Genomic DNA, 23,655 nt, shown 5'->3' on the forward strand with positions numbered 1-23,655 from the left:
GCTAATGATACAACAGCCCAGAGGGACCTGCGTGATCCAAGTTCTGCTGTGTTTAAAAGATGTGTGGCTGAGGTTCTTAAGGACATAGTTTAGAGGTGGACTTGGCAGTATTAGGTTAGCAGCTGGACTCAATGATCTTAAAGGTCTTTTCCAACCAAAATGATTCTATGATTCTGACCGCCTATCCAGACATGAAGACTTTACTGTCTCTGTTGTAGTAGCTCCATGGGAGCTAAATCCTGGCTCTGACAATAATCTGGAGACATCTCCAGGCTTCAGGTCCTCCTTCCCTGCTGCTGTTACTGTTTCACAGGGTGCCTGTACACGGCAGTGCTGCAGACACTGTGGTCACTGTACCAGCTCTCGTGATGTAGCTGTTTGCCACTGAGCGTGCTGAGGTTCACAAACCCCATTGCGCCTTCTCCTCCATGTGCTGCCTGCTTCCACCCAAGGACCAAGCAAGAAATAGCATCCCTGGGCTCAGCGCCACAGGCTGCTGAGGGTGCTGCTTATGGAGCTTAGAGATGAAGAAAAACTGAGGTGGGAAGGGATCTCAGGGGTCCTGACCCCTTGTTCCAAGGAGGGTGAGTGCCAACACCTTTGGTGGCAACTCTGTCTCGTTAATCTAAATTTTGCTCAGTGGGGCAGACAAAAATATCTTGAAATCCATTTTAACTTCAAATTTGATGAAGGCCTGTTCTTATAAAATAAATATTTCTTTGAGTGGTTTCACATCACTTAATAATGGGGAAATGTTTTTTTTTGTTTAAAGCAGTGTCAGCATTTATTTTGTGGAAATGTTTATTATGGGTATGCTGTTTCGTAACACATAAGTAACATGCTGTGTCATGGGAATCCTGAAAAACAGGGCTGGAAGGCATCTCAAAAGAGTTTGCATCCAACCCTTGCTCCAGGTAGGATTGCCTCTATTCAAACCATTCCTAATTATCATGTAACCTGCTTCCCAACATCTCTGGTAATCTTCCCATTAAATTTGCCACAGCAGCCTTGGCATTAAGGTGCTTTTCTAAATGAAAGGCCAGACTCACGCTCATTAAGAACCTTGTTAAGCAATAATTTGCCAGGAATAATTCGGGCAAAACTTCCTCCTGCCTGAGGGTAGACATGAAGCTTGCTTTGTCACACGTAAACAGCTCATCTGCCGGCTATTGCTTATTTTTTACCTCAAATATTCAGTTTCACCTCTTTGTTGGCTCGTGTTAGCTTTGTAATTATGTCCCTTGGCGCCAAACGCTGTGGGAAACTCCCATCCTCCCCTCCTCCTCCTTCAGCCCGTAGTTCGCCAGCCCTTCGTGCCGGGCGGTCTCTAACCGGGGTCGGTTTAACTCCCCATCAACCGCCCCCACCGATCAACCGACACACAGCGGCGCTTGACGTTATCACAGCGTGATAACAGGTAAAAAATTACCAGGAAAAGTGTGGATCGGATTACAAGCTCCCGGCCGGCCGTGGGGTAGAGAAAAAATCCCTGGAGGTGGGGAGGAGAGAAAAAAAATAAATAAAGAAGCCTTACAGAGATTTTAAGTGGCATATTATGAATTAACCCCCCCAAAAGCACCACCCCAGCAGCAGCGCTGGCGTTGCCCAGGGAGGGGCGGTTTCTCGGTGCCGTAGTGGGGGGCGATGCTGCCGGCTCGGGCGGCGCCGTTGGCCCCGCGTGTCCGGCGAGTAACGGGTACGTTTTTCCGCCGGCTCTCCCCGACGCGACGGCCCCCGGGAGGGGGCGGCCGGGGCCTGTCCGAGGGCGGGACCGGCGGGGGGGCGGTGAGGGAGGGCGGGCGCCGTCGGTGATGCCCGGGGCGGCGGGACGGAGCCGCGCTTGTCCGCGGGCGCGGAGCGGAGGCGCCGGAGGTGAGCCGGGGGGCGGGATAGAGGTGAGTGGCCGCGGGGCAGCCCCAGACAGCGCCCGGACGCAGCGAGGGGGACGCGGGTCTCGGGTTCCCCGTGAGCCGGGGCTGGGTGGCTTCGTGCTCTCTCCCCGCGGGGGAAAGGTGTGTTTTTCCCCGGGGAACTTTTCCATGAGCAGACCGTGTCCCGGTCCACCGCGGTGCCGGCCACCAGCCGCCCGGTGGGCAGCCCTGACGGGTGGGTTGGAGCCGACCTGCCTGAGCGACGGCGGCTCCACTCGCCCCGTCGGGCGCAGAGGCCGGGAGGGCTGCCAGCCGTGGGGAAGGCGGCCTCCTCCATGCCCTCAGCCGGGACCCCAGCGCAGCTCCAAGCCGTAGCTTTGCAGACCCCGCTTGTAGCTTTGCAGATCGCAGTTCCTACGGTACATGGTGACAGGGAGGTCCCCCTCCCGGTGGTGGCAAGGCACCGTGAAGGGGAGCTACCCTCGGATCCCCGTAAAGGTTTGTGAGGGTGTCCGCTGTGCAGGCATAGCTGTCAGAGGGAGCTGGTGAGAGTGGGGATGAATATAGCAGCCGCGGGGAAGGGAGCTGGGTGTACAGGGTCCACCTGGGCTGCAGTCTAGAAGGGCGCCATCCCACTTGAGAAGGACGAGTTGAATGACTGAAGCTGTGGGTCCAGGTGAATGGCAGCAGCACGGCGGGAAGATGAAGAGAAGAGGGTCAGATTTGATGGAGAAATGTGCAACTCCTCTTTGCCAGCAATGTGAGCTGGGTTGGGTGCGAGTGTGGAAAGACAGAAGAACTGGGGACAGGAGAACATGCAGATGGCCATCGTGTTCCGTGGCAGACATGCCCTGAAAAATGAGGTTTGAGGAAGAAAGACGGAGATTCAGAATACAGCTGCAGAAATGCTTGCTGTGGTGAGAGGGGGAAGAAAACCCTTGAGAAAGAGGCATGAGAAAATGCGTAACTCTTGTAACTGTAGCAATCTAAAACTAGTAAGCCTGCTGAAAGCAAGCAAGTTTAGGTTAACCATCCCAGTTAAACTAATGTGTTGTTTCCTAATGCCTGAGAAGTTGCTCAGAGTAGACTGGATGTTTCTCAGCCCTGAAGGAACCCTCTCTAGCTTCTGCTGAGCTCCAAAGTTTTGCACTATTATTCAAGGTTTTTGTTGTTGTTGTTGCTGTGGAAGTCAGAGGAGCAAGTCTTACAGAGCTCAAATTTCCTGGTTTTGGTTCATGTAGCAATTCTAGCAGCGTCTTGAGGCACAGGCTCTCCATAGGAGGAAGCACCAAATAGGGAGTCATAAGGCAGGGCTGTTCTCTTGTTCGCATGCCCCTCATTTAATAACACTAAAATGGCAGTCATCCTTGAAGGCCAGATGGTGTGATGATGGGTGAATAGCAATCTGCCTGCCATGAATTAGTTTTAGGTGTGTAATTGAGGTAGAAGCTGGTAGTTATGCCCCAGGTTTGCCTTCTCACACAGTTTCCACTGGCTTTCAAGGCATTGGCTGTCTATGTTTTTCCTGCTCAGAGATATCATGGGACCAAGTTTAGTAGTTGCGGACCATGAAGTGCGATTTGGTGTTACCATAGAGTTAAGTTAGGTGACACTGAAAGGATGCAGCCTCCTGGCTACCTGTTCTTGCATCTGTCTCTGTGCCAATATCTGTGCCTGCCTCACCCTGCAGATGAGCAAAACCAGTTCTGGGAGCTAAGCCAGTAAGAAAATAGAATATTTCAGCAGAATTGGCTTTTTGATGCTTTAGCTTTCAAGGCTGGTCACAGCAGGGTCAGAGGTGTGCCAAGGAAGAGCCTGAAAAGGAAGGGAGTGGGACCACTTGCTTTAGCAACAATTAACGGTTGCCTTAGTTTTGTCTTGTCATCAGCAGATACTTTGGTATGAGGTACTTATGAATAATTCTACTTCCATCCTACTTTCATTGCATTTATTTGGTCATTAGTATAGAGAGAAGCCACTGTCTGCCTGTTACAATTACCATATAAACCCAAATATATCTATATATTCCATATATATAGAGTGGGGAGACCAGATGGGCAGCATATAGCACTGGATACATCCTGCTATCAGTGCTGCTGTGGTTTGGATCAAGTTTAAGAATGTGATGGCAAGAGAGATTGGGGACACCCCTTTTGTCTTTCTGACAACACCTCAGTAAATCAATGTAACTGTACTATAATTTCGCTCCCTAAGGGCTGTGCTTCTAATGCTCATTAAAAGCTTGGACTCTGTCTTCTGGCTTTGAGATCTGTTTCTCGGCTCTCATCTGGAGTTGGGTTTTTCCCACAGGCACTCCTGAACAAAGAAAGACAAACTCTGTGCGTTGCTGTGTTGTTCACATACCAGGGCAGATTCACAAATGTTATTTTTTGGGTGGTGCTTTCACTGGGAAACAGGTAATATGTTACCAGCTTATTTATATACTTGTCACTCGCTTCTTTGCTTGTCTCTACTGGCTTTTACAATTATCTAAAACCAGGACTGGGAACTCTGCCTAACAGTTTAAATGAGGTCTGGTGGAACCTCAGGTTATGGCATTGTGAACCAACCACTCCTCTCTGAGCAAGGAATTAAGTATAATTACCTTAGCATTTAGATTTTTCTGTTAAAAGGGAAGTGTTCATAGTCCATGTTTCTGTATAACTGCACAAAACCTCCCGTCTGTGCAAGATACATCGTTAATATCTCCCAGTCTTTAGTATGTTCAGCCTTGCATTGGCTCTGTCAGATGGGAAAGTACTCCTTCTGTGTTCAAAGGAGGAAGGTTGTGTTAAGAGACAGAAAAATAACCCCTGAGATCCTTGAAAAAATTTAGATGTTGACTTCAGTATGATGTCAAGTTGGAGGTAAGATTTTGTGCCTCAGTTTTAATTGATGCGTTCCTTGGCCTGTGAGAAATGTATTGCGTAGCAGTAAAATAAAGAGAAAGCCCTTGAATCCATATGTAGTCTGCTGTTGGACCATCCTTCCTCTCCAGCGTGTCTCTGGATTTTAAAAGCCGAGAATGAAAGTGTTGTCCAGATAAAGGGAAGGAAAAATAATTACCTATGGACCTATCAGGCTTGAAGTATTTAATCATTAGTATGCTCTGATACATTGTATCTCTTCACTTGTTGATGCTGCTGAATCCCCCGTCACATATGACTGACCTGAAGAAGGGGACAGCAATGCCTTCTCTCTGTTTTGCAAGATCCGCTGTGAAACTCTTACATAAACTCATAGGTAGCAGTAATGCTGGTGACTAACAGGATTGGCTCACTTCTTGACCAGGCTTAGTTCCGTATTCTCACAGCCTACTCATAGTGCTTATGATTCCAATAGAGCTGCTCCTTTTCTAATCATGGGCCAGTATTTTCTTGAGCTGTGAGCGTTCAAACAGTGTTTAAACTTAAAGTTTACACACCGCTTTCAGCCCTATTATACAATGAGTGTGCATGGCTTTCTACAAATATGCAGTAATAGGAAACTACTATTTGAAAGCTGTTGGTGGCAAACAACTGTATCAGTTTTCTACCTGATCTACCACTAGCATCTGTCCCTTTTGTCTGTTTGTCCTTTCTGCAGCCTCCCACAGCCACATTCTGCCTTCTCTTTTATTTTAAGTATTGATGAGGGGTTTATGTGATCTGCTTCTTGAAAGTTAAAAGCTGTGAGGTACAAAACCTGCACCTTTCAATTAAAGAAGACCCAAATGTGAAGCTCTACAAAAAAAGCATTGGGAAACTTTTCATGACAGGATGCTGAATAGCATGCTTCTGTACTATTTTAGGAGGAAAGAGGGATATCAGTCTGACTACACACTGTAGCAATGGTCTTGATTTTTGCCAGCCTTTCTCTACCCAGGTCTATCCATAAATGCTCCTGCTCCCTGAAATGCCTGTACACCAATGTGCGCAGCATGGAGAATAAGCAGGAGGAGTTAGAATCCTATGTTCAGTTGGGGGATTATGATCTGGTGGCAATTACAGAAACATGGTGGGACAGTTCACATGGCTGGAATGTGGTCATGGATGGCTATGCCCTTTTCAGGAAAGACAGGCCAGCCAGGCGTGGTGGTGGAGTTGCTCTCTATGTGAGAGAGCAACTACAATGTACTAAATTCTGCCCGGAGCGGATGAGGAGCAAGTTGAGAGTGTATGGGTGAGAATTAAGGGGCAGGCTGGCAGGGGTGATACTGTTGTAGGTGTCTATTACAGGCCACCAGATCAGGCTGAGGAAGTTGATGAGGCCTTCTATGGGCAGCTGAGAGTGGCCTCACAGTCACAGGCCCTGGTTGTTGTGGGTGATTTTAACTTCCCTGATGTTTCCTGGAAGGACCATTCAGCCAGCCAGCCACAGTCCAGGAGGTTCCTCCAGTGCATTGACGATAACTTCCTCATGCAGATGGTGGAGGAGCCGACTAGGAGAGGTGCACTGCTGGATCTCATCCTCACTAACAAGGAGGGTCTGGTCGAAGCAGTAAAGGTTGAGGGCTGCCTGGGTTGCAGTGACCATGAGATGGTGGAGTTCAGCATCTTGTGTGGCAGGAACAGAATAGCAAGTAGAATTTCAACCCTGGACTTTAGCAGGGCTAACTTCAGCCTTTTCAAGCAATTGCTGGGGGAAATCCCATGGGCAAGACTGCTTGAAGGAAAAGGGGCCCAAGATAGCTGGATTGCATTCAGAGATTGCTTCTTCCACGCTCAGGATAAGAGCATCCCCACACGTAGGAAGTCAAGGAAGGGAGCCAGGAGGCCTGTGTGGTTGAATAGGGATCTGTTGGGTATGCTCAGGCAGAAGAGGAGAGTTTACAGGTCATGGAAGCAGTGGCTGGCCGCTTGGGAAGAATATAAGGCTGCTGTTAGAGGATGTAGGAAGGCAGCTAGGATAGCCAAGGCCTCCTTAGAATTACAGCTGGCGAGAGGGGTCAAGGACTGCAAAAAGAACTTTTTCAAATACATAGCAGACAGAACCAATACCAGAGGCAATGTAGGCCCACTGATGAATGGGATGGGTACCCTGGTGGCAGAAGATACAGAGAAGGCAGAATTACTGAGTGCCTTCTTTGTCTCTGTCTACTCTGCCGGAGGCTGTCCTGGGGAGCCCTGTACCCCTGAGACCCCGGATGAAGCCAGGTCAATGGAGGAGTTTGCTTTAGTTGATGAGGTCTGGGTTAGGGAGCAATTAAATAGTTTGGACATCCATAAATCCATGGGTCCAGATGGGATGCACCCGTGGGTGCTGAGGGAGCTGGCTGAAGTCATTGCTGGACCGCTCTCCATCATCTTTGCCAAGTCTTGGGAAACGGGAGAGGTGCCCGAGGATTGGAGGAAAGCAAATGTCACTCCAGTCTTCAAAAAGGGCAAGAAGGAGGACCCGGGTAATTATAGACCGGTCAGCCTCACCTCTGTCTCTGGGAAAGTAATGGAACAGCTTATCCTTGGTGCCATCTCAAGGCATATCAAGGATAAGAAGGTTATTAGGGGTAGTCAACATGGCTTTACCAAGGGTAAGTCAGGCTTGACCAACCTCATAGCCTTTTATGAGAATGTAACAAGGTGGATGGATGATGGCAGAGCGGTGGATGTGGTCTACCTTGACTTCAGTAAAGCCTTTGACACAGTCTCCCACAGCATCCTCACAGCTAAGTTGAGGAGGTGTGGTCTAGACAATAGAGTAGTGAGGTGGGTTGCAAACTGGCTTAAGGAGAGAAGCCAGAGAGTGGTAGTCAATGGTGCGGAGTCTAGTTAGAGGCCAGTATCTAGTGGAGTGCCTCAGGGGTCAGTACCGGGGCCAATATTATTCAATATATTAATTAACGATTTGGACGAGGGAATTGAGTGTACTATCAGCAAGTTTGCTGATGACACCAAGCTGGGAGGAGTGGCTGACACGCCAGAAGGCTGTGCTGCCATCCAGCGGGACCTGGACAGGCTGGAGAGTTGGGCGGGGAATAACCTGATGAAATTTAACAAGGGAAAGTGTAGAGTCCTGCATCTGGGCAGGAACAACCCCAGGCTCCAGTATAGGTTGGGAAATTACATATTAGAGAGCAGTGTAGGGGAAAGGGACCTGGGGGTCCTGGTGGACAACAGAATGATCATGAGCCAGCACTGTGCCCTTGTGGCCAGGAAGGCCAATGGCATCCTGGGGTGTATTAGAAGGGGGGTGGTTAGTAGATCGAGAGAGGTCCTCCTTCCCCTCTACTCCGCCCTGGTGAGACCCCATCTAGAATATTGTGTCCAGTTCTGGGCCCCTCAGTTCAAGAAGGACAGGGAACTGCTGGAGAGGGTCCAGCGTAGGGCAACAAAGATGATTAAGAGAGTGGAGCACCTCCCTTATGAAGAAAGGCTGAGGGAACTGGGTCTCTTTAGTTTGGAGAAGAGGAGACTGAGGGGTGACCTTATTAATGTTTATAAATATATAAAGAGTGAGTGCCACGAGGATGAGCCAGGCTCTTCTTGGTGGCAAACAATGATAGGACAAGGGGTAATGGGATCAAGCTGGAACACAAGAGGTTCCACTTAAATTTGAGAAGAAACTTCTTCTCAGTGAGGGTGCCAGAGCACTGGAACAGGCTGCCCAGGGAGGCTGTGGAGTCTCCTTCTCTGGAGACATTCAAAACCCACCTGGACATGTTCCTGTGCGACCTCACCTAGACGTTCCTGCTCCAGCAGGGATATTGGACTAGATGATCTTTTGAGGTCCCTTCCAACCCCAAACATACTGTGATACTGTGATGTTCTGCTGTTGTGTCTGTCAGGTGCAAGTAAATCTTATAACTTTGTTTGTGAAACAGGCATAGAATTCTTAGGAAGACCCCAGGCTGTAGTGTTTTACTTGTGCTTATGAAGCTTCACTAAGAAAGACTCAAGTTTATTTGAGATCCTTGCAAGGACCCATGATATCTTATATTTCAATAAATAGTCTAAAGACTAGTGACAGATTTTCATAAAGTTAAGAAGAAAATTAATCTTCCTGGGGCTTTTTTCACAACATCAGGTGTCTGTGGAGGCGTGAGGAGCAGATATCCACCAGAGGGCCCTCCCACCCTGCACTCCACACCTCGGTGGTATTGCCACAGGGGTGCTGCTCACTCCTGCAGAGCTTCCTGGAAGGCTTTGGGAAAGCTGCAAGTCAGAAACGGTGCTTCCCCTTTGGCCCTGTGTTTGTTTGGGCAGTTCAGCCCTGTATTCATTTGAGCAGGCAGTGATGTTTCAATATTAGAAATCTCTGCTCTTGATTGGGTAGCTATATTCTCTAGGTGAATGCCATGTGGGGTGTGAATAGCATTGAATTTTAAAAGGAATGCATTCAGGGAGGGTACATATGATCCTGATATGCGCTGGTTGAGCTAAGTGCCAGTAGCATATTATCATGAAGTGTGCAGAAGTGAAAGGAATCAAATACATTATCTCTGGGTGTTTCATATGTACAGCATTAGTATTGGGGGAAACCTTAATAAGCGCAAAACTTTAACTTAGATTCAGGTTTTGTAAAAAGACAAGGCATTTAAAATGTGTTTACTATGGTACCTGGTACCATTGCAAAGGTTACCACATTGCCCCTTAGGCTGTGATCGTGTGAATGGCTTCATACAAACTGACCTGCAGCTGCTTCCATACGATCTGTAGCTCAGGGGCAGAACCAAAAAGCACAGCTCCAACCGTGAGTCCTTCACCCACCTGTCTGCTGCAGCTACCTTATTCCAAGTCTTTCTAGAGACCACTCTTGATTATAACTCTCCACGGCACTTAGTAACAGTTCAGACTATTACTTAGTATTTACTGTCTTGGCAAACATGTTAAACTTCAAAGAGCGAAGGGATAAAAGTGGAAGGGACAGTGCAGAGTAGTATTATGTATGGTCTTTGAACTGAAAGATGCTGCACACTTTGCTTTGACAATTTGTGTAGTCTGTAGATCTGTTTTTTTCCTAATTTGTTTTTGATGAAAGCTTTGCAAGCTGTAATTTTCCATTGTGCTTGAAAGGAAGGAAGTGCATATCTGTAGCTGCTCTGAAACACAGTAACCAGGAACTGATTTCTGTAAACTTTCAGCATTTTTTTTTTTTTTTTGGTTATACTTAAGGGAACCTTAACACCAAATGTAGCTGATGAGAATTGTGCCCAATGGTTATTCTAAATTCCCCTGCATCTGATTCAAGCTTAATATATTTAATTTTGGTGCACCAAATGTTACTTAAAAGTCTGCTTTGGCAATTCTTCTTTGATACTAGTTTGAGAATTTAAGATTTGTGTATTTTCTTCTGACTTATGTTTCCAGTGGCTTTTAGAGGAAAAGTGATAGTATACCCTGCAGAAAACTTGTCATGGCTTTCCGAGAAAATCAAAAGCAAGGGTTAAAACCTGTTGGCAGAGAGGAATGGAATTATGAATTTAATCTTCTCCATGAAGCAGCATCAAAAAGGCTCTAGATCTTTTCTAATGTTAATCTGGGAAAACATCCTGGATTCAGTATTAGGAAGCATTAAAAAAGCATTTAAAATCAACACTTATCCTGACCTATGTAGAAATGCTCTAAACTTCTATTGTGTCATCTTCAGTGAATTGCAGCCCCGTTTGCCTTGTGGAAAGTCTTGAATGGCATACTCTGTGCCATGCTGAGCCAACAGCATATTGCTTCAGCCAGGGTTAACTAACTTTCAGGGCTGAAATTGGAGTTATCTGGCAGCATGTGAAGGCCACTTTGTGGGATGGAGGATGTTGTGATTGATGCTGGGATGTGGCACACTGTCCTGCACAGAAAGTACTATACTAAAGGTACTTCCAAGCAACAAACAAGTTTATTCCTTAGTGTGAGCAGCACAGTAAATTAAAAAGTGCTGCCTGGTTTCTGGGAGGGAGGACCTGGCTCTTGACTCGTACTGTTGTGATACCTGTTTGCTGCTAAGTCATCTCTGTATTGTTCCAGCAAAGTCTTAAAGCACCTCTTTCTGACAGGAAACTCTCTTGCTCAGAGCTTATTAATGTTTGCTTTGCTCTTTAGACACAAAGCACTTCTAAAGTAAAAACATGAGTGAATTTAAGCAAATGAAGCTGCATGTTTGCATTGGTGTGGCAGTCATTTCTGTGCTCGTGATCATTTCTTCTTGCTTTGTTTCATCAATTAAAATTACTAGATGCGACATCAGTGGCATATCACCATCAGCTGTCTTGTAACTTTAGATAAGACTTCAGCAGACATGACAGGAAGAAATGGAGCTTTTGCTGTAGCTTAAGGGGTGCTTGCATTGCCCTGGAGGAGCATGTGGTTTCTTTGGTGCTTTCACTGTTATTGCTCAAACAGCTGTTGTAACTGCTGAGTGTTTTTAAAATAAATCACACTTGCACATTGCTATTTCCCCACTGTTCATACGGGAGAAGTGTTGCAGGAACGGTAGTGTTCTTTTAACTACTCTCCCTCAGGTTTGTGCTTCAGTCGACTTGGTCTGTCATAGCTAAACCATCAGAAAGGCTTCCTATTCATTTTGTAGGCAAAACTTCCCCCCTTTTGTTGGAAACTTCTCCTTAGGTTGGTTTAGCTGCAACACAACCCTTTGCTTTCTGGAGAAGGATGTACAGGTGGGCAGCAGTGCTGGGAGGTACTTACCTTCCTGCTTAACTGGTAGAGTCATTTGGCATGTGCAAAGGAGGCATTTGGGGCAAGCTGTTGACAGGCTTGAGCAAATTATAAAATGAGTTCTCTGGAATGTGAAGCCACCAATAAATTGTTAGCAAGCCCTTTGCTCTGAAAGTATGTAAATGATGATGTGTCATGGTTGCTCATTTTTGTTTAAGCAGTTTATAAAGACTTGTAAAGGGAGCTTTTGGAAGCAGATGTTACCACAAAGGGAAATAAATACGCGAGTCTTTTGGGAAGTCAGTAACCTTGACCATCCAACGTGTTTTATAACCTGTTTTGTTCCCACTATGTAGTGAAGAGCTGTTCACCAGTTGGTAATCCAACATTCAAATCCAGATTTCACCCTTACAGGAGGGAAAAAATGCAAACTAGAGACTGCTCTGTATTTAAACATTACAAGGTACTCTGTATTAGGTGTAACTGTCAGGGCTTGGGGAGCTAGGGGCTGCAGGGGTAACCTCTGTGGAAATGGGACAATGTGCTGATTCCAGCTGGTTCCAGCCAACTCCAAAATAGATAAAAACAGCTCATTGCACACCAAAACTGCAACTGATCAGGAGCAGAACATGATGTCCCTGCTCAAATGTATTTAAGAAAGGGTGGTAGCTGCTGGCGACAGGAGTCACAGAAAGGAGACACAGGAGGAGGCACATGAGGAGACACAGAAGGGCACACATGGGGCAGGAGGCACAAAAGGATGTGTGAGGACAAATAAAAGGAGAAACAAAAGCAAAGATGTGAGGAGACACAGGAGGATTTGTTAGTGGAGATACAAGAGGACATGAAAAGATGTGTCTGCTGTAAAAGTAGAAAGAAATGGAGGAGATATGTGGAAGGGGACATTATTTTGGTACATGGCTAGAGTTGTTCTCTTGGAAGGACATGCTCTATGCTGGAGAAGGTACCCTCGATGGATTGTGACTCATAGTGGGGCAGGGACACCCTTGAGGATCTGCGGCCTGTGGAGGACCCACACCAGGACAGGGATGCCCCTGAAGGACTATCGGCTAGGGAGAACTTGTGCCAGGGCAGGTACACATAAAGGGACTGCAGGCTGTGAAGGACACATGCTGGAGCAGTGGAGCAATAAGAAGTGAGGAGCAATGGGGGAAAAGTGAGATGCAAGGAGCAGCCAAAAGAAACTGTTGCATGCTGACCTATGACCTCCTGAGCTGCCAGTTGCCTCACTGAAGGAATTGGGACAGACCAAGTGTAACCCACAGTGAAAACAAGGGAAGTTGAGACTAGGAGGCGGGGAGGTGTTGGACTGAAGATGAGCCTGAGGAAAGAGGAGGAAAGGTGTTTTGCAAAGCGTTTGTTTAATTGTTGGATGATCATCTTGTACCTGAATTGGTAATTAAAAGTTTATGTTAATTTGTAATAAATTAAGTTAAATTTTCCAAGTCAATAATGTTTTTCCTATGGCAGTATATTCATTATTCTGGCTTGTAAAGTGGGTGAGCAATGACACAGCCAAACAGTATGAACTTCTGTCACATCCCACCAAGAAGGCAGGAAGAGATGACTCAAATTCATTGATCCCCTTGTTTCGAATAGAATATACGTGATACTTAAGGTCTGTAAACAAAGACTTTTATTTTGCAACTTGGCCCAATCAGTGAATAACTTAGTGGCATAAAGTTTTACGGCACATGTGGGGGTTTATACCTTGTGTTACTTATTACTTATTAAAAGGAAAGCAAAAGAATTGAAAGAGAGAAAAGAGAGACAGAGATATCACCACCCTTTCAGCTCTTGTGATGCATATGATGGGGTTTGTAGCCTTGGATCCAGCAATGCGTATGGTAATAAGTCCTCCAGTGCTTGGCTCAGTTCCCATGATGAGGATGGTGGGCAGAGTAGTCCTCAGGATGCTGGGCACGCTGGACAGTGCTTGTTCATGTGTGCTTTTTATAGTCAAATTCCCGCCTCCCAATTGGCTGCTTGAGTAATCCTTGATCTTCTGTGCAGCCATCACTGAGGCATGACCGCAAAAGGTGGAAGAGTCCCAAAGGGTCTCGGGCAATCTTGAAGGGTCTTGAGCAGTCTGGGGTCTTCTCCCTTAGTGCCATGCCTATCAGAACCCGGAACTGTGCACCCTTCAGCACACCGCCCCCTCCTGTTGCAGTTGGCCTTTTACCTGTGGTTTGTCATTGTCATGTAAATTGCTCACTTGCCTTATTGTGATGTCCTGCCTCCTGTGGCTTATGGTTTTGCCACCATGTTTGAGACATTACCTTTTTAGTCTCTCACACCACCCCATGACTCAAATATTGTACTTTAATTATTTGTCCAAGGGTGACTATTCTGACATGACAGATAGAGGAGATGAAAAGGCAAGGGAAGAGAGATATGGGTTTCAAGCATTGTCTACATAGTCCTTATCTATGGTAGTAATTTTCACATAACAGTTAGAGGATAGAAATAAGAGTTGCAAAATCATACATTAGCAAGGCAAATCATCAAAACCAAAAAAACATAAATCAACATCATAACAATATGTAAAAGCCATTTTCCCCAACCTGTAAGTCCTAATGATTTTAAGAGCGAGTTGAACCAAGGTCCAGTGCTCCAGTTGTTAGACCAGTCCTTTGGCTTCTGTATGGGAATAATGCAAGAATGGCAACAAGGATAATTTTAAATATGCTCAAGTGACTTCAGCTGGGGTGTAGAAAAACACATAAATCACAAGTAGAAACTCTGTGTTTGGATAGTAAGCCTGTGAAAAGAGTCATAAAGGCACCTTATGATATATCCTTGAGATTCCTGCAGGCAAAGATCAAAGCAGTGTGGTAAACTGTGCCTGTGTGAATCCTTATATACAGATCGAAATGAGCAGGCTCACAGATCTTCAACCAGAGCTGAATTCTGCAGCACTTGTGTCTCTGCTGGTGTCACCTCTGCCCAGGAGCTTAAAATGCGGTTTCAGAGTTTCCCTGGTAGTGAGGTAACAAAAATAAATTTGCTCTTTCATCATTTGTGGCCTCTGGTTGTTCTTGTGACCTGCCTGCATTGGTTCACACAGCTGCATTGCCTGGAAAATCTCTCAGGTTTGCTACTACAAGGAATGGGTACACAGCTAACATTATAGGACCGGTAACAAGTTTGGTTCCACAACTCTCCCCAAGTAGTATTGCTCAGGAGTTGATACAAAGCTTTTGAGTATTCAGTCCATGTCACATCACTTTTCCACAGCTGTCCATCTTTCTGTTCAAGAAAATGGGTCTTGATTATTCCACACATTATGTTTTCCCCATCATGTGATTAAGGTTCTTTAACTCATTTTCCAATATTTTTGTAAGATTCAAACTAATTATTGCAAATTTCAGTCCTTCTGCTGACGAGCTGGTGAAGGCAACACATATCACCTGGCCTGTCTGGTTCCAAATAGGCAAAAACCCTTGTATTAATTCCCAAGCTAAGTTTGATATGTTCTGGTTATGCCCTGGAAAAACCAGTGTTAGTCCTATACAACATTTGAATATACATTTATTCCACACCATTTTTTCCTTGTAAGATAAAAATGAGCTAAAAGAGAACTAACATATAAAAAAAATCCCCAAACAGACTATAATAACAATACTAGAAGGCAACATAAACTTCCTTTTAAAAAAAATAAAAATTGAATGGATACTCCACTGGATGCTGATCTGGTGTTCTTTCCCATGGGTGTCAGTAGCTTTTTGTGCATAAATGTTTTTGGTGTCTTTAAAATGAGGGGTACAGTGCCAATGGTGGGTACTTTTACGAGGACAGGTTATTTGGTGCAATGGAGAGGGGCCACGGGATTCTTGTTTTCTTTTTTCCTGGAAGAATAGAGGGGGCTTGGGGACAGAAAGTGGTAAGTCGGGAAAAACCACTGGCCCGGTCTTGAACCACCCCAGTAGTGAAGTTGTAGATAGTTTGGGGGTTTAAGGAGGTCAGGGTGGGTAAGTAATAAGCAGCCCTCCCCCAAACAGTTTCTGTGAGCCTCCTTAAGTGAACTCACTGGCCATCACCTGGCTCACTTATGTGCACACTATGTCCAGTTTCCCACCGTCAGGCCAATCAAATCTCCCTCAGGAGCAGTAGGTGTCTTAGGGGCAATTGTCATCCCACTGAATCGGAGCTCTGCCCTCATGCTACTCTGAGCTGGCAGTTCATTTTTATGGAGTATCTTCCATACCCTGATAAGCTTTTCCAAGGCCATAGTAGGCATTCCATCCATTAAATCTCAGGGAATTCCCCCCTCAATTCCTTCAACACACAATAGCTTTCTCTTTCTGCCTGAGGCTCCTGGGCCAGGGGGTCCATTTTCCTGCTGTTCCACTCTCTGTAGGTCAGCTTTTGATCAGTTCCTGAGCCACCTCCCCCCACCTCATGGCTCAACCCCTTTGGGACCTTGCCTCCCCTCTCCCTGTGGGGTTAGGCATCCCTTACATGGTCTTGCAGGTGCACTGCATTCAGTCTCAATGGGTCAGGAAGGGCACGGATCAGGGGAGTCATACTGTCAGGGTCTGCGTTTGGCAACATCAGGGAAGGTTGTTGGGGCACTAGGTGCCTGTCGTGCATTAACTGGAGACAGGCAGCCTTTTGTAAACTTTCAGTCAAATGATTTACAATGGGGGTTTCAATGCATACTCGGTCTCCCCTTTTTAAAGGGTTCAGCTCCCCTGCCCAATAAGAAGCTCATGGAGTTAACAACCACAGCTCTCTTTGATCATCAGTAGTCAAAAATACATCAGGCCCCCGATACCCTTGTGTTTCCTCTTCTGAGAGCAGGATTTGATCTCCACCCATTAATAAAATTCTCCAGATATACTCTGTTTCCATTTCTTGAGCTAACCTACTATATTCCTCCTGAATCTTTGATAATTAATCCACCGAGTATGGTATTCTTAGGGTGGTAACTTGTGGAGCCGCCCTGGCTTGGCTGTTACCAGTAGTTTCAGTTTTAATAAGGGGCCTCGTAACGACGAGCAACAGCTTGCCCATTTTTGGGATAAAATTCTTCCTGACTACTTTCCAGTTCTTTAGTTAGATACAAGGGTTTAAGACCCTGCTTCTCACCCATTTGTGCTAGGCTGGTACATCTGTGCTTACTGTTCAAAACAGAATCAAGATCCATGTGGTCATCTGATCCCTGTGTATGTTCTTCCAATTCAGACTGTAAGATTTTTCTCTCAGTCTAATGCATCTGATAGAGCTGCATGAGTAGTATTGTGTTCCATGGCTAATTGGTCCTGTAAGACCTTCACTATGTCCTGTAAGAACTTAACCTTTTCTTGCCTGGCTCATTTTCCAAGTGCCTGTCCTTTGAGCTGCCACTGGGGCTGCTCCTAACACAGTGCACACTGTGGCTTTCCGCTTTCCCTGATGCAGTTTTTTTTCTTTGGCAAGGGTGGTAATTCTTTCTGCCAGCACTTTTGGATCATGACAATAAGTAATGTGGTTAAAAAAGAAAATCTCACTCGTTCTCTCTTCTTTTAAAACACGAGTGGAGTGATAGAGAGAAAAGGGAGAGAACAGAGGGAGGGGAGATAGCAGGGTCTTGTCATTTCTTGCAACTATATGGAAAAAAAGTGTATGTTACCCTCTTAGAGTCTGAAGGAAAGCAGGGGAGTATGGAGGGGAAGGGCAGCTCACCGTAATGTGTCTATTCCCAGGCACACCAGTGCTTGGTGCTACCAGCTGGATGATGTGTCGTTGTCTTCAAGTGGGGTAGAAACGCTCCAAAATGGTCTCTCTGAGAAACTGAAGACATGTTGAAAAATGATAGAATGATAAGGCTTTTGTTCAAATGGAGGAAAAAAATTGAGAAATGTAAGAATCTCAATTTTTTTTTCAACTAAGATTCATCTGAAATGGAAAATTCTGTTCTGTTATTAAGCTGACCCATAGCTACCTGTAGCAGGCATAATGTAATTCTCTATTACATTCTGCACATTTTTGGTTTGTCTCCCAAAATGTCTGTTTTTACTGTTGGATTGTATTGTTTTTATTTCTTTTAAATGATGCAAACTTTTACCAAAAGGGAAACAGGGATTCAAGTAGAGAAGACACTAAAATGTTTTGCATCTTTCAGATATATTTTTTTTCTTTAAAGAATATATTCCGTGTGAAATGTTGCTGCTTTTTTCTTTACTGAGAGTCTGGCACCACTTTGACGATTCAGGCTTTGAGGAAGGTATTGGCACATAGATGACAGCATCCTTCAGTTAGACTGTACATTGACATACTGTTGTGGTTTAACCCCAGCAAGCAATCAAAACCATGATATCCACAGCCACAAGCAGGGGAGAGAATCAAAAGGGAAGGGAGAAACTAATGGGTTGAGATAAAAACAGTTTAATAAAATAACTAAATGATACTAATATATTAATACTAGTACTGATAATATATAAATTAAAAATAAATATAAAATAAGTGATACTCACTGCAATTCCTTAAAAACTCCATCCATGCCACACAGCCAGTCCCAGGAAGAGAGCACCCTGGTCCCAAACAGCCAGTCCTGGGGAGAGAGAAAAAAGACAGAAAAACCCAAAGGCCAACTGCAAAACGGCAGAACAGCAAAAGGCCCAACTAAAGGAACTACCAAAAGGAACTGAGCAGAAACTGAGCTGAACTGGAATGGATCTAATGAGCTGGAAAAACCAACTCCAACTATATATAAGAAAAATGATGCTAGTGGTATGGAGTATTTTCACTGATCAGCCTGGATGTCAGTCAAGGTCTGTCACATCCATGCCCCTTTTCCTAGTTGCCTCGCACCCGCAGATAGCCCAGAAAGACCTTGGTCTCCCAGACAACACCTAAGATATCAGTTCTTAAGAGATAAGTTCTTACATTCTCTTCATGCCACCTCAAAAACACAGTAAAGTTGCTTGAAGAAAACATTAACTCTATCCCAGGGTGCTATCTTGTTATTCTCAAACTAAATCCAAACAATGACTGTGCTAGCTATGAAAAAGGAGAGTTTCTAACTGCATGAAGAAAATTGATTTGGTTTCAGCTCGAAGAGCACGTGCAACTTATTTCAGACTGTCAAAAAGTATTGGACTTTCTGGGAGATAAACTCAGCTCTACTCTTCATCTGCGACAACATATCTCTTCATGGTTAAATCTACACTTTGGACTTCAGAGATGTTAACTTGGGGGCTGGCCAGGACAGTCACACCAGGCTTGTAGAAGTGGAAATAGCACTATGTATCCCAGCTCAACTGCCTGACAGGAGGCTATATAGGTGTGCCGCTTCACTTGAGTGTACTGCTAGAGAAGGTCTGACTCTGTGGGTAGGATAGGTGGGAAAAGAGGAGAAGGTGTCTGTTAAAGATGACTGCTGTAGACTTAATGTTTGATTTACTTTCACAAAATGTGGTATTAAATGGTGAAAGAGAAAAAGATTATTTTTGCAGTGAAGGTAAGTGTTAAGTACTTTAAGTCTAGAGGCTTAAATGTAAAATGAAGAGCATGGTCAAGAACAGAGGGGCTGTGTGAAGGAACATTGTAAACTCTACCGTGTTGTGGAGCTTTGTAGCAAATATGAGACACAGCGTGGTTATCGAGGAATAAATGGAAGGGAAACAAGTACCATTCTGTGATTCTGGGAGCTGAGAACTCTTGACAGGAGCAGATGACAGCACTTGGGACTTAAGCGAGTTTTCGGTTTTGGTGATGGCTGGTGGGTGGTTCTCCTTTGGGGAAATGAAACACCTCAGAAGCAACTGTCCCACTTGCTGTCAGGTGCCAGGATCATTAGTATGGCAGCAAACTGGAGGACAAGAAAGAATCTAAAATCCTAGTGTCTAGGGTTAGAATAATAGAATTGTATTGGTTGGAAAAGACCTTTAAGATCATTGAGTCCAACTATTGACATAGCACTGTCAAGTCCACCTCTAAACCATGTCCCCAAGAACCTCATCTGTTATACATGAAATATATAATCTGTTAATCCCATGTTTGAAGACTATATTCTTCAAAGCACAGCAGTCAGGGGAAAATACTTGGAAATGCAAATATAAAAGTATAACTTACTAACTAGCACATGATATAAGATTTCAATAGTAACTGAAGTATTCTCTAATATTTCAAGCTGGAACACTGAAGCCTAAAACAACTCCCACATTTTAGCACTGACACAGAACTGCAATACGTCTGCTTTGAAAATAATAGAATGATGAAGATAAAATTGGATAAATGCTGTATTTCCTTACAAGTAGTAAGCATCCAGGGAAGTGAGGGTCCATCTTGGTTTGTGATAAACAAAGGGAGAGGTTTGACCGTATTTTGTTTCTGAAGGAGAGTTGTCTTTGCTAGAGGGCAACATATCATACCAGATCCAACAGCCCGAGAGAGGTGAGACTGCTGCTGCTCCATATCCAGACAGTAGTGAGGCTGAAGATGCATGCCCGCAAAGCACACATATGTACTACATATATGTGCACGTATACATGTCTGGCCACACAGATCATAGTTGCTGGCACACACACAACTGGCCAGGACTTGCCATGTGCTGTAGCCAATCTCTCTGTGCTCTTGCCTTTAGAGACACACAGGTGCTCTCACACACAGGGTTGGCCCTTAGGAACCCACTCATGTTCCTGGCTCCCAAGCCACTCTGTATACTCACAGGCTGGTCCAGTTGATCTTTGCTAGCTGTCACACACTTGTGTACCTGCACTCACTCCAGTTGCTGGCACCACAGACACATGGACCTTCAAACTGCAGTCTGACCCCAGTTGCTGCATTCACATCCTGATATGCACGTGTGCATACAGAATAGAAAACCCTCACCCAGGAAAGAGTCAGAAAGGAATTTAATAAGACGACTTGAGACTACACTGATCAGGGCACAACCAGACAAGCATACTGACCAGCAAGCTAATTACCTGCATCTTGCCTTTTTTATCACCTTACACCTCAATTTTCCCCCTCTTGTTCCTCCCCAAATCACCTGAACCCCTTTCTTGCCCCACCTTTTGTTCCTTTGCAAAATATCTTATAATAGGTCCTGTGTGATTCCAAACTGCACCCCATAGTATGTCTCACCCCTAGGCAGTAACCCCTGTAGTCTGAAAGCGGATCTGGAGACCTGCTTGTAGTGACTGTGGTGGTGAGTTCCATGCTCGGACACAGTGGGTGAGGCTTTGCTGGGATAGCAAACTCCTCTGGAGACCTTAATCTGAGATTCTGCCTACCATTGTGCTCCTGTACTTCTTTGGGCCTGGGTAGTTGGGCTGATGGCCTCTGTGATGGACGTGGGAGTATCCTAGCAGGGTGTATTTCCGTTTCCACTCCTGTCATCAAGCCTCTGAGCTTTTTGTGGGTGTGCAGATGAGCTTGTCGCATAACCTTACAACCTGAACATGGGCTGTGGTTTCTGATGGGGCACTGTTGCAGCATGGAGAAGCCAGGATGCTTTTTTAAAGATGACCTAAAGGCATAATGCAAGCATGCCAGCATGAAGGAGAATAAGGCATGTGGCTCTGCCATAGTAGTGTCCTGAGGCTCGTGGTCTGCTGCCTTCTCTGTCAATGTCTTTTTCTTCTTTCCTTCAGATCACGACGGTTGTCTTGGGAGAGCAGGCTCTGATGAGAGTGAGAATGCTCAGGATGCCCAGCTGCCTGCTAAAACTCACCAGGGTGGTGCTGAGCCACAAGCTCAGGGCTCTGTTTATCCTCGTCTTTAAGTTCACATCCTTTGCCTCCATCATGTTGTACTGGAGAATTACAGAGGACCCTAAGGGCAGGGGACAGGTCTACAGCTTGCCTGTTGAAATCCACTGCGCTCACTCTGTGCCTCCTCCTCTCCATGGGTCCCTTCTTTCCCCAGGGGATGTGTTTTTTGTGGAGACCTCCGAGCAAACTAACCCAAGTTACCTGTTCACGTGCTCTGTGGAGTCAGCGGCCCGGACACACCCTGGGACACGGGTTGTGGTGCTCATGAAAGGCCTGGCAAAGGGGAATGTCTCATTGCCCAGCCACTGGGCATTCTCATTGCTGAGCTGCTTCCCCAATGTGGAGATCCGGCCCCTGGACTTGGCAGAGCTTTTCTCAGGAACGCCTCTGGCAAAGTGGTACTTGCAGGCACAGCACCGTTGGGAGCCTTATTTCTTACCCATCCTGTCTGATGCCTGCAGAATTGCCATCATGTGGAAATTTGGTGGCATCTACCTGGACACAGACTTCATTGTCCTGAAGAACTTGAAGAACCTCACCAATGTGCTTGGTACTCAGTCCAAGTATGTACTGAATGGGGCTTTTCTGTCCTTTAAGCCCAAACACAAGTTCATAGAGCTTTGCATGCAGGACTTTGTGGAGAACTACAACAGCTGGATCTGGGGGCACCAGGGCCCACAGCTCCTAACACGTGTCTTTAAGAAGTGGTGCTCCATCAGGAGTCTTCGGAGCAGTACGAGCTGCAAAGGAGTGAGTGCTCTGCCCCGTGAGGCTTTTTATCCCATTCGGTGGCAGGACTGGAAGAAATACTTTGAAGTGGTCAGCTCCTTGGAGCTTCAGCACCTCTTTCGTAACACCTACGCAGTGCATGTATGGAACAAGAAGAGCCAAGGGACAAGGTTAGAGATCCCATCACAGGCTCTGCTGGCTCAGCTGCATTCTCAGTTCTGCCCTGCCACGTATGAAATCATGAAGAAGGACTCTGAACGGCAGTGACTCAAGGGTCACCTAAGAGGTGTTGCCGGGGAGCCCACAACTCTCCAGCTGTTCCACTACCAATGAAGACCCTTTTCAAGTGAGGTGGTGAGAGTGGAAGATAAAAGCCATTCGTTGCGTGTAGGTGGAGCTTGTAGCTTCAACCAATGTCTGTGCAGCTCTTTGTCTTGACTTTAGCTGCCCACCAGCAACACTTTGTTTCTTTTCAGGACCTTTCTTCTGCTCTGCTTGGTCAGGTAGAGAAATCTCAGGAGGGGAGCAAGTGCTGGGACACTCGTGGCTGCCTCCATCAGCCTTTTAGAGGAGAAAGGCACCTTTCTGTGGCTGTAAACCTGGAAGAGACCTTTGTAGAAATGCATATCTCATCTCCTTATTCTCAAGACTTCTGAAGTGCAGTCCTCAAAGCAATGAAAGGAGATGGGAGAGCAAAGCATGAGAACTGGATGTGCTAGAGGAGGTGTCCTGAGAAAAATACACAGGAAGACAGAGAGGAGAGAAAGGGCTAAAGCAATCTCTTTCTTTTCATTCCCTTCTCTTCTGAAGCCTTTGGTGGAGGACACTTTCTCATGTCTGGTTGGGCAGCCTGCTGCAGCCTCCGTTTGACATCATAGATCTAAAGATGTGGAGATTTGGTGTGAATAAGAACATGAGGATCTGAGGTTAGCTTATCATTTAGAAGGAGTTCTTGCACAACAATGATGTATTTTATAGTAGTGGCAAATTCATACCCTGCAATGAGCAGGAGAGCTCATCCAAATCACACCTTAAATTGCACCTGACACAGGAAGAGCTGAACTATCTGTTACACTGAGTTTGTGACCAAATGTCCTTACCTGCATCTAAGATAAGCACCTCGATGGATCCTAAAGGAAAGGTGTGATATTTCTAAGTATATCAAAGGTTACAGTGAGCTTGGTAGGGAACACATGCTGTCAAAATTCAAGGCCATTTATGAGTCATTTATGGTGGACCTCTTCAAGTAGCCTGGAGTATTCCTGGAATTCACTGTCTAGGAGTACAAATCTCTCCTGGGAGGTGTTGAGGAGGGCAGTGGAAACTTTACTTCTCTTCCTGAGCATCTTCCTGAATATCTCTCACGAGGTGCTGTTGTGCCTTTGAGGGTTCTCACCACAGAGGCAAGGTGTTGGACAAACTGGAAGAAAACACATTTCTTGCCTTGATGATCAAAACGATGTATTGATGGTTTTACGGTTCCTGTTGGAAAATAATGGAGAGAGAGCAGTGAGAAACAAGAATAAGGCCAAAACCTTCAGCATCTCTACATCTGGTCCCCACCACACTCTAAGGGGATGACTGAGGCATGTGAGCTTGGGACTATGATATGGTTAATGCAGATGAGCAGAACATTGATCATGCCCTCTCCTATGCTGCTAGGAGATTATGATCTCCATGCACAATCTTCCCTGCCTCCAGTGTGCCTTCTTTTCTTACGCCTAGGAACAGCAATGGGGTGGTCCAAAGGCC

The 23,655-nt window shown here is 45.7% G+C and overlaps 1 protein-coding gene across 1 annotated transcript in view; it reads left to right on the top strand.

Moving 5' to 3' along the window:
* The first annotated feature begins 1,804 nt into the window (after window positions 1-1,804).
* LOC309451750 (uncharacterized protein) overlaps window positions 1,805-23,655 on the top strand; it is a 34,131-nt gene continuing 12,280 nt past the window's right edge. Inside the window, exons 1-2 of the mRNA XM_082075826.1 lie at window positions 1,805-1,872; window positions 21,055-22,167. Of these exons, the coding sequence (XP_081931952.1) occupies window positions 21,088-22,167 (1,080 nt within the window). The 5' untranslated portion in view covers window positions 1,805-1,872; window positions 21,055-21,087. The remainder of the gene's footprint in view (window positions 1,873-21,054; window positions 22,168-23,655) is intronic.

Source organism: Streptopelia decaocto (genome assembly GCF_964273445.1).
Source record: "Streptopelia decaocto genome assembly, chromosome: 1".
NCBI classification, from domain to species: Eukaryota; Metazoa; Chordata; class Aves; order Columbiformes; family Columbidae; genus Streptopelia; species Streptopelia decaocto.